The following is a 14200-nucleotide window of genomic DNA, read 5'->3' as shown; positions in this document are numbered from 1 at the left end:
ATAAACAAGATTACAGTAAAAAAAATAAAAAAAAATTTTTTTTGACCATACCTTAGGGCATGTAGGATCTTAGTTCTCTGACCAGCAATCAAATCTATGAACCTTGCACTGGAAGTTCGGAGTCTTACCCACTGGACTGCCAGGGAAGTCCCAAGATTACATTTTGATAAATCAAACTGACAAATGTAATTAGAATTGTAATGCCTAGTGTTGACAGAGGTAGTGGGAGATAAGCACTTTCATGCCTTTCTAGGAGGAGTACAAATGAAAACTTCTTTAAAAGAGAGTAATATGTTGCTGCTGCTGCTGCTGCTAAGTTGCTTCAGTCGTGTCCAACTCTGTGCGACCCCATGGACGGCAGCCCACCAGGCCCCTCCGTCCATGGGATTTTCCAGGCAAGAGTACTGGAGTGGGTTGCTATTGCCTTCTCCGGAGTAATATGTTAATATGTATCAAAAGATTAAATATGTGCACATCTATACTTGGACCCATTGTCTAATAATTTACTTTAATCAAATATATTTGAGTCTGTGCTTAGTCACTCAGACATGTACAACTCTTTGCGACCCCATGGAATGCAGCCCTCCAGGCTCCTCTGTCCATGGGATTCTTCAGGCAATAATACTGGAGTGGGTTGCCATGCCCTCCTCCAGGAATCTTCCTAATCCAGGGATTGAACTCAGCTGCTCCGCATTGCAGGCAGATTCTTTAACCACAATTCTATTAAAAATATTTACATTGTGGTTATTTATGATAATAGAAAAATTAGGAAGAAATGTCAAACAACAGAGGATTAGCTCAATGAATTCTTGCAGAGCCACAGATCAAAAGTTATACAACAGGTTTCAAAAGACACTGTAGAAGGATGATAAATAACATGGCAAAAGCCGGCGATAAAACTATATAGATAGTGTGACTTTACTTTTGAAAAAATAAATTCATCTGTGTGTGTGTGTGTGCACAACACACAAAAACTACATAAATTAGGAAGGCATTCACCAAATTACTAACAGCCATGATTTGGGAGAGCTTGAGTCAGGGATTTTCACAGATTTTATGCACCTTGAATTTTACTGACTTTATTAGATGAATTCATTTGGTGCTTACAGAAAAAAATTACTAAAGGAGAAAAAAAATCCTGCAGTTGCTTCCTCTAAGGCACAAGTGAGTAAATAGGTAGTTAATCTATTAACCACATTCATGATACAGCTGAATGATTCACCCATCTTGGGTAACGTATTTATATTTTTAGCAGGGTCTTCCATAGGCAGAGAGCTTGAATGGAAGGAGCAACTTTCCAGCTGGAGGAGGCTTCGGCAAATCCACATGGAGAGAGATTTACAAGCAGGCTGGCTCTTCAAAGGCACATAAGTCAGAGGATGAAGGCAGACGTTCCTTTCACCAGTAACACTCCTCAGGTTATCTTTTTTGTCTGCTGCCCCTATACCTGTCCTCCTAAATCTACAACCCAGCACACCCTGAAGATTTTCAAATGCAGTGACCACCTACGCTGGACTTGACAGCCAAAGGGAATTCTCAGATTGCACTCATCCACGGTGACCACTGGCAACTGTGAACTCCCTGGGGTTTTCTTCAGCCCGTGTAAATTAAATGGATATCGATTTTTCTAGCAATACCTTGAGTCTACTTGTCTATAAAAACTAAACAGCCAAAGGAGGGACCCACCAGGCCGTATCAAGCTTTCAATGGTGCCCAGACTTCCTGGCCACACTTGTGCACCCTGCTCAGAACTGGGTGGCGACTAGCGTGGAGGCACTGGGTTACCTGTGGGTGGCATAAAAGGGAGGCGAGGGCGGAACATGGAGGGTGCTGGTGGTGGGGGATGGGGAAGAGAGAAAAGGAATGTACAAACATATGCCGTACAGTCTAGCTGAAATAACTGAGAACCCTAGGAACTGGGCGGAAAGCCAGAAGACTTGTCACTACTTTGTAATCCATAGCTGAAATATTTGAGGGTTCAGATGTGTCAGGAAGAATGGGATCTGTCTGGAAGATAAACTCCCTTGTACTTGCGGCGGGCTTTCTCTGCTGGTATGTGATACGTCTGTTCCATCATCTGTCTTTGGCCTGCACAGCAAAGTCCTATAAGCAGCACAGACAAATGCCAAAGAGTCTGTTGAAGCCTGATAGAGCAGAGGTCCCAGGCAAAGTACCACCAGCTGCTTTTTCCTTCCTCTCTCAATTTATCATTTACAAGAATGTACAGAGAGGGAGGGGATTTGGAATACCACTGTTATCTGCTTCACTGGGTCTAGCTTACTCAGGAAAAGAACATTCTAGAAGGACAATCCTATTGCCCTCCCTTCTGAGTGGCTTAAAATACCCCATGGATACCAACCAAGTTCCAGGGACAAGTTTTTTTTTTTTTTTTTTTTAAAGAATTACCTTTCAACTAGAGGCCAGTATCACTGATGAACATAGATGCAAAAATCCTCAATAAAATTCTAGCAAACAGAATCCAACAACATATTAAAAAGATCATACATCATGACCAAGTGGGATTTATCCCAGGGATGCAAGGATTCTTCAGTGTTCACAAAGCAATCAATGTGATTCACCATATTAACAAATTAAAAGATAAAAACCATATGATTATCTCAGTAGGTGCAGAGAAAGCCTTTGACAAAATTCAATACTCACTTATGACAAAAAATCTCCAGAAAGCAGGCATAGAAGGAATACACCTCAACATAATAAAAGCCATATACAACAAACCTACAGCAAATATTATCCTCAATGGTGAAAAATTGAAAGCATTTCTTCCAAAATCTCAAGAGGCAGACACGACTGAGTGACTGAACTGAACTGAACTTCCAAAATCAGGAACAAGACAAGGGTGCCCACTCTCACCACTATTCAACATAGTTTTGGAAGTCCTAGCCACAGCAATCAGAAAAGAAAAAGAAATAAAAGGAAACATATTGGAAAAGAAGAAGTAAAACTCTCACTGTTTGCAGGTGACATGATCCTCTATATAGAAAACCCTAAAGGCACCACCAGAAAATTACTAGAGCTAATAAATGCATATAGTAAAGTTGCAGGATACAAAATTAATACACATAAATTCCTTGCATTCCTATACACTAACAATGAGAAAACAGAAAGAGAAATTAAGGAAACAATCCGATTCACCATTGCAATGAAAAGAATAAAATACTGAGGAATAAATTTATCTAAGGAAACAAAAGACTTACATGTAGAAAACTATACAACACTGAAGAAAGAAATCAAAGATGACACAAATAGATGGAGAAATATACCATATTCCTGGACTGGAAGAATCAATATAGTGAAAATGAGTATACTACCCAAAGCAATCTAGAGATTAAATGCAATCCCTATCAAGCTACCAATGGTATTATTCACAGAATTAGAGTAAATAACTTCACAATTTGTATGGAAACACAAAAAACCTTGAATAGCAAAAGCAATCTAGAGAAAGAAGAATGGAACTGGAGGAATCTATCTGCCTGACTTCAGACTATACTACAAAGCTACAGTCATCAAGACAGTATGGTACTGGCACAAAGACAGAAATACAGGTCAATGGAACAAAACAGAAAGCCCAGAGATAAATCCATGCATTTATGGACACCTTATCTTTGCCAAAGAAGGCAAAAATATACACTGGAGAAAAGACAATGTCTTTAACAAGTGGTGCTGGGAAAACTGGTCAACCACCTGAAAAAGTATGAAACTAGACCACTTTTTAACACCATATACAAAAATAAACTCAACATGGATTAAAGACCCAAATGTAAGACCAGAAGCTATAAAACTCTTAGAGGAAAACATAAGCAGAACACTCTCTGACATGAATTACAGCAAGATCCTCTATGACCCACCTCCCAGAGTAATGGAAATAAAAACAAAAATAAACAAATAGGACCTAGTTGAACTTAAAGGCTTTTGCACAATGAAGGAACCTATAAGCAAGGGGAAAAGGCAGCCTTCAGAATGGGAGAAAATAATAGCAAACGAAGCAACTGACAAAGAATTAATCTCCAAAACATACAAGCAGTTCATGCAGCTCAATACCAGAAAAATAAATGACCCAGTTAAAAAATGGGCCAAAGAACCAAACAGACATTTCTCCAAAGAAGACATACAGATGGCTAACACATGAAAAAATGCTCAACATCACTAATTATCAGAGAAATGCAAATCAAAACCACAATGAGGTACCATCTCATGCCAGTCAGAATGGCTGCCATCAAAAAGTCTACAAACAATAAATGCTGGAGAGAGTGTGGAGAAAAGGGAACCCTCTTACACACCCTTTCCTTAAAAAACTGAAAATAGAGCTGCCATATGACCCAGCAATCCCACTGCTGGGCATACACACCGAGGAAACCAGAATTCAAAGAGACACATGTACCCCAATGTTCACTGCAGCACTGTTTACAACAGCTAGGACATATAAGCAACCTAGATGTCCATTGGCAGAAAAATGGATAAGGAAGTTGTGGTACATATATATAATAAAATGTTACTCAGCTCTAAAAAAACACATTTGAATCAATTCTAGTGAGGTAGATGAAACTGGAGCCTATTATACAGAGTGAAGTAAGCCAGAAAGAAAAATACCAATACAGTATGCTATGCTATGCTATGCTAAGTCACTTCAGTCATGTCCGACTCTGTGTGACGCCATAGATGGCAGCCCACCAGGCTCCCCTGTCCCTGAGATTCTCCAGGCAAGAACACTGGAGTGGGTCCAATACAGTATATTAATGCATATATATGGAATTTAGAAAGATGGTAATGACAACCCTATATGCAAGACAGCAAAAGAGACACAGATATAAAGAACAGACTTTTGGACTCTGTGGGAGAAGGCGAGGGTGGGATGATTTGAGAGAATAGCATTGAAACATGTATATTACCATATGTAAAATAGATGACCAGTCAAACATGAAACAAGGCCCTCAAACCCGGTGCACTAGGACAACCCAGAGGGATGGGATGGGGAGGGATAGGGGAGGGGGGTTTGGGACAGGGGGACACATGTACCCCCATGGATGACTCATGTCAATGTATGGCAAAAACCACTACAATATTGTAAAGTAATTAGCCTCCAATCAAAATAAATAAATTAATTTTAAAAAATAAAGAAATATCACGAGACATTGGGAAAAAAAAAAAAAGAAACCATATGTAAAATAGATGACCAGTGCCAGTTCAATGAATGAAGCAGGGAACTCAAAGCTGGTGCTCTGGGACAACCCAGAGGGATGGGATGGGGAGGGAGGTAAGAGGGAGGTTCAGGATAGTGGGACATATGTACACCCATGGCTGATTCATGTCGATGTATGGCAAAAACCACCACAATATTATGAAGTAATTAACCTCCAATTAAAATAAATTAATTAATTAAACAAAAAGAATCACCATTTCAGCACTCACAAGGCACCCAGTTATCTTAGAGAAGAGTCAAATGAAGACAAGAAAAAGAGGGGTGGGGAAAAAATAAGATTCTGTAATTTTCCTGAGGCCATGCCTAGTTAGAAACTGCTGACAGGGAGTAAATAATAGAAGCTAAATGGAAGTCAGGTTACCAGGAAGCCAGAGTCTAGGCATGCCTGTACACTCTTCTATTTTATCTTCTGTGCAGTGGTTTAAAAAATTTTTTTTTCAATCAAAAATTGTTGCAAAGTGTCTTATATGTACCTAGCATTGTGGGGAATTCAGAAGGATAAGATCTGCCCTTGCCTCAATAATCACTCACTTTCTACAATAGACTTTTAAACTGTATAGCACTGAAAGCAATGGATTTATATAGTGGTAACTATTTGAAGCAATGTATTTACTTATTTAATGACACTCTTCTCCAGTTGAGAACCTAATCCTGAACTATAGGGTGGCTTTTTGTCACTTCACTGCAGTCTCCTAGTGCCTGGGACATGGAAGAGCCTAAGCAAATACTTGTTGCATAAACAGAGTGGAGGAGACGGGACTATCACTTGAAGCAGTATATATATATACCCTTACAAGATATTCAGCAGCTAAGCGAGAAATCATAATTGCTGTAGAATACCAGATGTTTGAACATGCATATGATGTTCCTAGGTAGTGCTAGAGGTAAAGAACCCACCTGCCAATGCAGGAAAAGTAAGAAACACAGGTTTGATCCCTGGGTCGGGAAGATCCCCTGGAGGAGGGCATGGCAACCCACTCCAGTATTCTTGCCTGGAGAATTCCACAGACAAAGGAGCCTGGTGGGCTACTGTCCATAGAGTCACAAAGAGTCAGACACGACTGAAGCGACTTAGTATGCACGATGTAAAAAGCAGAACAAAGTGAGTGAAGACACAGTGGCAGAATGTGCTGAGCCCCAGACTGAATGAGTGATCTAGGAGTGAAAAATGGGGACTGACCCTCCAACTCTGGAAGGTGTGGAGGGACCATGGAGGATATCAGCTTCACAATGGCTACACCAACAGAACAGGAAGGAACCCACGTTCTAGAGGATTTCAGGACAGCAGTTTCATACATGCCTTTGCCAAGAGGTCCATCCTGAGTACAGCAGGCTAGGCTCAGCCACATAGAGAATATAATGCCAAGACCCAGCAAGTACTGCTTTGCACCTGGTTCTCAGAGGTCAGCGCTGCTGCCGCTGCTAAGTCGCTTCAGTTGTGTCCAACTCTAAGCAACCCCATAGACGGCAGCCCACCAGGCTCCCCCTCCCTGGGATTCTCCAGACAAGAACACTGGAGTGGGTTGCCATTTCCTTCTCCAATGCATGAAAGTGAAAAGTGAAAGTTAAGTCGCTCAGTCGTGTCCGACCCTCAGCAACTCCATGGACTGCAGCCTTCCAGGCTCCTCCGTCCATGGGATTTTCCAGGCGAGAGTACTGGAGTGGGATGCCATTGCCTTTTCCAGGGTCAGTGCTACGTGTCCACAAATTCCAACAAATAATTAACTTTAGACGTTCTTCCATTCAAACTACAACTTCTAAATCTCAGCTAAGTCAGCATCCTGTAAGTAAATTTTACAGGTTTTCTTTTCATAAGCTTTCCCTCTAAATGTAGCATAATACTGGTGAAGAAACAAGTCATTCTAGATTCTCATCATTTGATTGAAGCATTTAAAGAAAATGATTTTAATTTGTTGTGATGAATACAATAAACTGTTCCCTGTATTATATTTACTTCTCCATAATATACAAAAGTTATTTAAAATCAGACAGAAATGGCACAAAATCCTTTGTCTCCTAATGCAAGCTATTTGATTTGCATCTGCATAAATTGAAAAACAAAAGAATATATTTGATAAGGACAATAGTTGCCTTTTATTGTTCATGTGGGGTTTCTCAGGTGGCGCTAACCTGCCTGCCAATGCAGGAGAGATAGGAGATGTGGGTTTCAATCCTGGGTGGGGAAGACCCCCTGGAGGAGGGCATAGCAACACACTCGAGTATTCTTGACTGGAGTATCCCATGCATAGAGGAGCCTGGACCGCTATAATCCATAGGGTTGCAAAGAGTTGGACATGACTGAAGTGACTTAGCAAGCATGCACTGGCCACAGACCATGTGTCAGTCATAATATATTTACATTTTCAGACATCTTTTCTAACCTTCATATTAATGGCTTAAAGTAAATAATATTTTTTAAAGTAAATAATATTAACCCCATTTTATAGCTGAGAAGAGATGAGACTCAAGGTGGTTAAATGACTTGCCCAAACATACAGTAAAAAGTGGTAGCATTGAGATTCAAAATGATGCCCTCACACAAACCTAAAATCTGTTCAATTGTTTGATTCTTTAAGTTTCAAAATCTTAAGACCACACAGCAATCCTATATAGAACGAGTTACATAGGTTTCCGTGTTAGTGTTTTTATTTTTTTACATCTCTGGAAAGCAGCAGCTAACCCTGCCTTGATTGCCAGCTCACTATACACAAACATGGAGCCTTATTTATCTTCATATTCTCTAGATCTTGAGCAGTGGTCAACAGAGGATAAATGGAGTTGGGGACAAGGAATGGGAAAGATGGACAATGGGAAGCAGAAATCCAAGTCTCCAAATGTACATGGAGGGTTTCCAGGTGCCAGGTGTCATCCTAATCGACACATGTGAATTCACTCATTTAATCCACACAACAATGCTGTGTGGTAGACATTACTGCCTCCGCTTTAGCCACAAGCAATTGAAACACAGAGTTACAGAACAGGCTGTTTGAAGCAGCAGAGCCCAGATCGGAATCCTGGTGGTTTGTCTCCACTTGAGCAAGGTGTCACCCTCCCTCCCATCTCTGGGTCTGCAGAGTGAAGGCAGCACCTGCCAGGGGCACATACAGCTCCATCCTCCAACCTTGTGATACATATTAAAAAATGGGCTAAATTCTACTCTTTCTGTACTCAGAGTCAACAGTCTTGAGCTATTCATTTCAAACTAATCTTCTATGGTGTGTGTTAATGTAGTTGTTCTAACTTCTTGTGGGCTCTTATATCTATGATGTATCTGCACAGTTTAACAGTCCTACCAGAGTGAGACAGAAGTTGATTGAAAAGAGGGGTGAGACAGACAAGAAAGAATGTTCTCAGGACAGGCGAGCTCAGTCTGGATCCAGATTTAGATTTAATACCAAGGTTTTTAAGAAGAGGTAATGAAACTACCACTCTGGTAGAAAGAAGACAATAAGTCTAGGACAAGCAATACCTAACAGCCATGGTGGAAGGGTACAAGGCCACGTGGCATAGAGGGAGGGCAAACAACATCCATACAGGGGTCAAGCTTGACCATGTGGTCAGGGTTAAGAGATGGGCTGTTAGTTCCTGGAAATGGGTCACAACAGGACAAGCAGCAGGAACCACAGTAGAAACTCAATACTAGGACCTGATGTCCACGGGGTCAAAAAGGAATGTTGGACCAGATCTAGCTGGCACCAAAAGAAGTTTAGGGGTTAAGGCAGATGCCTGAGTGCCACAGCTAAAGGGTGAGTTCTGGGCATCAGGAGGGTGATTACTCCTTGGCCCTCTCTGCTGTGGGACAGAGACAACCTCCAGATTGTCTCTCTCCAATTTAGATGGATATAAAGCCTGGGTGGTGTTGAGCCTTCAGGTAAAGTGATCAAAGCATTAAACTCTCAAGTTGAAGCACTGACTGGTGGGGGACACAATATGTGATTTATAATTATGTTATTCAGTTTAATCAAGCACAAGATTATAACAATAATGTGAATATATGTACACATGTACATGTTTGTAGGCATATGCGTATATGTGTGTCTATATCACAAAACTCAAAGGAAAAGAAACAATGATAAAGGCCCCTAAGGATGTGGTTCTCAGGTAGGACTCAGGCCCTTCTTTTACCTCCCTCTGGTTTACTTTCTCGACTCTTTTCTTGAAGAGTCATGGGTCTATGTGCCTCTTGGGTCTGCCTCGAATTTCTCATTCTGTCTCATATTCCACATGGTGAGCATGAATATTAATCAGCTAATTTCTGGTAATGAGTTCCCTCAGCACGTGTTCACTTCCTTTTGCTTTTGATGGGTCAATAAAGTGGCAATTAATGCCAGCCAGAACGTAAATGATTCTGGCACAAGGATTCAATCCAGAAAAACCATAAAATGGCAGGCTTCATTTTGAAAAGTTTAGCACTTTCTGAATGAGCACTGGTTGATCAACTTCTAAGGTCGGTGGTGAAAAAACACCCAAAATGGTGCAAAGCACAAATATTGCAACAAAAAAAAATTCTGATAATGAGAAAGTTTATTTGGAAAGATTATTTGGGCAATCTTACCATCAAACGAGTATATGGAAATTGATCACAAGTTTAGCCTTAATTTTTTAAGATCGTTCTCTTTCTTCTCTCTCTCCTCTTGCTTTCTTTTTTCTTCTCATTTTATGCATAAAAATGCAACCAGGCTGAACTAAAGCAAATTGGTTTAATTCCCTGGAGGGAGCATGAACAAATTTTCCCAGCAACTTTCTACTAAGGCATTTGTGTATGGGCATGTGGATGGAATGTGGAAGCAGCCAGCTACGTAAACCAGTAATCAAATGAAACATTACCCATTTCAAAGTGCCCTGAAACCGCATTAACAACACCAATTAAAACACTGGGCTTGGGAGGAATGAAAGTAGCCAAAAAAAGAAAAACGTAAACATGTATGTGGGACATTTGGCCAGGGTGGAGGAGGTATGGGGGGAAAATAAAATCTAGGGGGAATTACTTCCCTTTCAAAGGCAAATCTGTTGCAAGAGTGCTAGCAGGAGGTCTCTTTGATGGGATAGAAGAAAGGAATAAAGAATACATTCAATAATTTCATCAAATTGAAATTTCAGCAGTTTACCTAAATTGCCGAACCATTAGACACTTAAAAAAGCGTTCATATGCACCCACTTTAAACCTTTTCTAAAATAACCAGTAAATAGACCGGGATTGCAATAAACATTAAGAGTTCTTTTCTCTTTTGTGGCTGACACTGCTGTCAAAAAGCTGGTCCTTCAAGGGCCACCAAGGGGTAGGACATTCCTTCATCACTCAAACACTTTTTCAACAAATGTCAAACAAATCTGAACCCTTCGTGCAGCCCTTGATGTTGGGGATACAGAAATAAAGAATTCTTCCACATCTCAAAAAGCCCCCATGTCAGACTCAGAAGCCAGGATGCTTCCCTTTCTGGAATATGACTGGCTCCAGGCCCACTATCCCCACATCCACATGGCACACACAGTACCAGAGTTTCCTTTCAAGGTGGTTTCCACAGTCCTGTGGATTCTGCCCATAACCATGACCAGGAGTGGAGACGGCCAGCAGTCTCCTCCATGAGGGACTTTCACCTGGCCTTGGAGCTCATTCAGCCTGCACACCTAAAGAATACCATGCGCTGACTCTCTTTTTTTCCCAGCAGATCACTAGAATTTATTCATCTTGCACAACCAAAATTTTAGACTTGCTGAACTGCAGGAATCTTTTTTTTTTTTTTTTTTGCTCATGGCAATCACCCTTCTACTCTCTGCTTCTGTCAGTTTTGTTATGTTAGATACTTCACTATGTCATCGTTGTTTAGTCACCAAAATCATGTCCGACTCTTTTTTGACCCCATGGACTGTAGCCCACCAGGCTCCTCTGTCCATGGGGATTTCCCAGGCAGGAATACTTCAGTGGGTTGCCATTTCCTTCTCCAGAGGATCATCCTGACCCAGGGATGGAACCTGGATCTCCTGCAGTGGCAGGCGGGTTCTTTACTTACCACTGAGTCATCAGGAAAACCAATATACCTCAAATAAGGGGTATTATAGAGCATCCATCCTTCTGTGACTGGCTTATTTCATTTAGTACAATGTCCCCAATTCAACCATACTGTCTAATATGGAAGATTTTCTTCTTTTTTAAGGCTGAATAATAATCCACTGCATAAACAGGCTATATTTTGTTTATCTGCTTATCCATAAGTGGACATGTAAATTGCTTTTATTACTTAGATAGCCTAGATAGCACTGGTTCTGTTTTACCATTTTCCCTCAGACTTTTCTGAAAATCTAACCAAGGACATGAAAGAAAGGAGCCTACTAGCTGATCCTCAGACTGGCCTATCTCCTGATTCCTGTAACATCCCTGCCCTTTGGCTCAGCTGCAGAATGCAGCTATAACAGTTCTCTGGGATGACACCCAAGACCCACCCTCTGGTCCATCTGCCTCCTCAGGTTTTCCTGCCACTGCACACCCTGCCTTAGGTTCTGGGCACACCTGACTCTCTCTCTTTCAAAAGACAAACTTAGGATTCTGTCCTTTTCTTTGTTCTCACCATCACACCTCCCTCTCTTTCTGCATTTAAAAAAATTCTTTATACATTTACTCTTTTACTTATAACCATGATTATAATCACTATTGAAAAAATAGTCATGTATAAAAAATAAATTAAATCATATTATGACTATTCCCACCTCCAGAGATGGTTAAGATACTAGAATTTCAACTAGATTGTAATAAAAAAATATAGAGTTAAAAATATAAACAAGGACTCCTCTGGTGGTCCAGTGGTTAAGAATCCACCTGCCAACGCAAGAGACATGGGTTCAATCCCTGGTCCAGGAAGATGTCACATGCCACAGGGCAACTAAACCCATGCGCCAGAACTAATGAAGACCAAGTCCTTTAGGGTGCAGGCTCCGCAACAAGAGAAGTCACTCCAATGAGAAGCCCAGCTGGCACATGGCAACTAAAGAGCGGCCCCGCTCATAGCAACTAGAGAAAGCCCATGAGCAGCAATGAAGACCAAACAGCCACAAAAGAAATAAATAAAATTTTAAAAACCAAAAAATAGGCAAATAAGGCTACTAAAGTAATAAATACTAATACATATGCTAAGTAGGCAGATACTAAAGTAGGAGCACACTTAAAAGCCTACTTTTATTTGTCCAAGTTTCTTGTTTCTGTTTCTCCCTAAGTGAAAGTAAAGCTTAAAAATATATAAATATAGTTCCTCTTCATTTAAGTCCTGTGTTCTTATACCATGAAGGAATCTGACTTAACAACTTTTGTTTTTTAATTTTATTTTATATAACTTTACAATATTGTATTGGTTTTGCCATATATCAAAATGAATCTGCCACAGGTATACATGTGTTCCCCATCCTGAACCCTCCTCCCTCCTCCCTCCCCATACCATCCCTCTGGGTCATCCCAGTGCACCAGCCCCACCTTTAAAATGACAATCTGAGCCAAAGTATTTTGTTTGTCATTGTTGAGTTGCTAAGTTGTGTCCGACTCTTTGCAACCCCAAGGACTGTACCCCACCAGGCTCCTCTGTCCATTGGATTTCCCAGCCAAGAATACTGGAGTGGGTAGCCATTCCCTTTTCCAGGGGATCTTCCTGACCCAGCTATCAGACCCAGGTCTCCTGCATTGCAGGCAGATTCTTTACCATCTGAGCCACTGGGAAGCCCGAGTCAAAGTATAATGCTCGTCAGATATTGTCCCAGGGCCCCCAGATATGCACAAAAGGACTTCTAGAAATCATATCACAATGTACATCACTAAAGCACTAATAAAATTATAAAAACACTGTTTGTCAGGTCTCTCGTCTACTGTTCTCATGCCATCAGGAATCACATTCAGAATTTCTTCTCCTACTTGAAAAGCTGCTTATAGCTCTGGTGGCCCCAGGTAGTTTGGGGGCAGGGGGTGGCTTTCTCGGTGGCCTGCCTGACCATGGCGGGTCAGGGCTTACCTGCACAGGAGTGGCGGTCTTGGTAGAAGCCGATCCCACAGGTAGACACACACTGGCCCTGCTGCATCAGCAGGGGAGGCTGGCAGGACGAGCACTCGAGCCCACTGGTGCAGGTGGAGCACTGTGGCTGGCAGGCTGGCTCGACAAGGGTGGGAGAAAGAGAAAGGGAACCTCTCATTAGTTCAAGTGCGCTGCCCTGGTGCCAGTCCCGACACAGCCCAATTCTGGAGACACAGAGAATCAGGAAGGCAGGAAAACAACTCTACCTGCCTTCATTTACACAGCATATATTTCATGCCAGGCAATGCGTGAAGTGCTTTACGTATATAAACGCATTTAATCTTCACAACAAGGCTGTGAGATAGAGTATCAGTCCCAATGTTACAAATGACGAGCAAGCTCATGGAGGTAAAATAACCTGCTCGAGATCAAGGTCACATGAAGCTGGCATTGGAAGCCAGGCAGTTAGGCTCAAGGGTCTTGCTCTTTTCTTATCCATATGCCCCCAGTAGCTTTCTCACTCAATCATTTACAAGAATACCCCTTATTCAGAGATATAAATAACTTCCAAGAAAGTTGAAGATTATGAATCAGGAGAGAGAGTAAGCAGAAGTGAATAACTACAAAAATAATAAAAGCAGTTGACTTTTATCGAGATCTAACAACATCCTAGACACTATTCCAGGCACTTGATGTGTACTCACACATGTAATCCTCACAACGCCTCCTAAGGAAGATACTGGAATCACCCCACTTTACAGGTAAGAATGCTGAGGTGCAGAGAGGTTATACTCACAGCCAGGGTGTAAACCTACACATTCTAAAATGGATAATTAACGCCCTGAGTTAGATATAGGAGAAAAAGTAACTATGATTTGGCCTCAACCAAGCCAAATTCTCCCAGTAAAAGCGCCCTTTCATATGTATTATGTGATTCAGTCATGCCTGATTCTGTGTGACCCTACGGACTGTAGCCCGCCAGGCTCCTCTA

The 14200-nt window shown here is 41.4% G+C and overlaps 1 protein-coding gene across 1 annotated transcript in view; it reads right to left on the bottom strand.

Moving 5' to 3' along the window:
• FRAS1 (Fraser extracellular matrix complex subunit 1) overlaps positions 1–14200 on the bottom strand; it is a 534366-nt gene that overhangs the window by 277194 nt on the left and 242972 nt on the right. The window contains 1 exon segment of the mRNA XM_059887796.1: positions 13210–13344. Within this exon segment, the coding sequence (XP_059743779.1) occupies positions 13210–13344 (135 nt within the window).

The sequence above is a fragment of the Bos taurus genome, chromosome 6, assembly GCF_002263795.3.
Source record: "Bos taurus isolate L1 Dominette 01449 registration number 42190680 breed Hereford chromosome 6, ARS-UCD2.0, whole genome shotgun sequence".
NCBI lineage: Eukaryota > Metazoa > Chordata > Mammalia > Artiodactyla > Bovidae > Bos > Bos taurus.
The sequence above is the reverse complement of the archived record's forward strand: the minus strand, read 5'-3'. Positions and strand labels throughout refer to the sequence as shown.